The sequence below is a fragment of the Arachis duranensis genome, chromosome 8 (genome assembly GCF_000817695.3).
Source record: "Arachis duranensis cultivar V14167 chromosome 8, aradu.V14167.gnm2.J7QH, whole genome shotgun sequence".
NCBI lineage: Eukaryota > Viridiplantae > Streptophyta > Magnoliopsida > Fabales > Fabaceae > Arachis > Arachis duranensis.
Genome location: NC_029779.3, coordinates 9,972,319 through 9,972,792, shown reverse-complemented (window position 1 = coordinate 9,972,792; position 474 = coordinate 9,972,319). Strand labels below are relative to the sequence as shown.

The 474-nt window shown below is 32.7% G+C and overlaps 1 protein-coding gene across 4 annotated transcripts in view; it reads right to left on the bottom strand.

Annotated features, from left to right (window-relative positions):
- The window catches only part of LOC107460706 (ubinuclein-2), a 6,235-nt gene that overhangs the window by 3,004 nt on the left and 2,757 nt on the right, over positions 1–474 (bottom strand). For all 4 annotated transcript variants that reach the window (XM_016079093.3, XM_021128724.2, XM_016079092.3 and 1 more), the window contains exon 6: positions 52–151. In XM_016079093.3, the coding sequence (XP_015934579.1) occupies positions 52–151 (100 nt within the window). The remainder of the gene's footprint in view (positions 1–51; positions 152–474) is intronic.

The following is a 474-nucleotide window of genomic DNA, read 5'->3' as shown; positions in this document are numbered from 1 at the left end:
TCCCAGTTTTCTATCCAGTAACATGAAATTCATAACAATTCAAAAACTTACACTCGGCAACCATTTTCTCTAATTCACGAATAGCCTTTTCCAGCACTGAAATTTTTGGCCTAACACTAGAACCATCTTTCTTGATCATGTGTTCAGATTTCTGTATAAGAATCAAGCAAACTCATGACAAAGATAAGAAGTAATGCAATAAATGCAGTTTCATGCATATATTCTTTTCAACTCTACTACTTAAAAATTACAATCAATCCAAACAAGCCCTTAATTAATTCCTTTATTTGGATGCAATAAAAGTTAATGGAGATGAACAGAGAATGAAGGAGCACATTCCATCCAATACCACCTTATTGTCTCTTCCCCAAGGATTTGCAAAAGGAAATGGAAAGAATGTCAATTGCTAACTTACTTCCATTCGAAAAGTTATTACATTCCATTCGGTTACTAAAATATTCAAACAATGAAGAA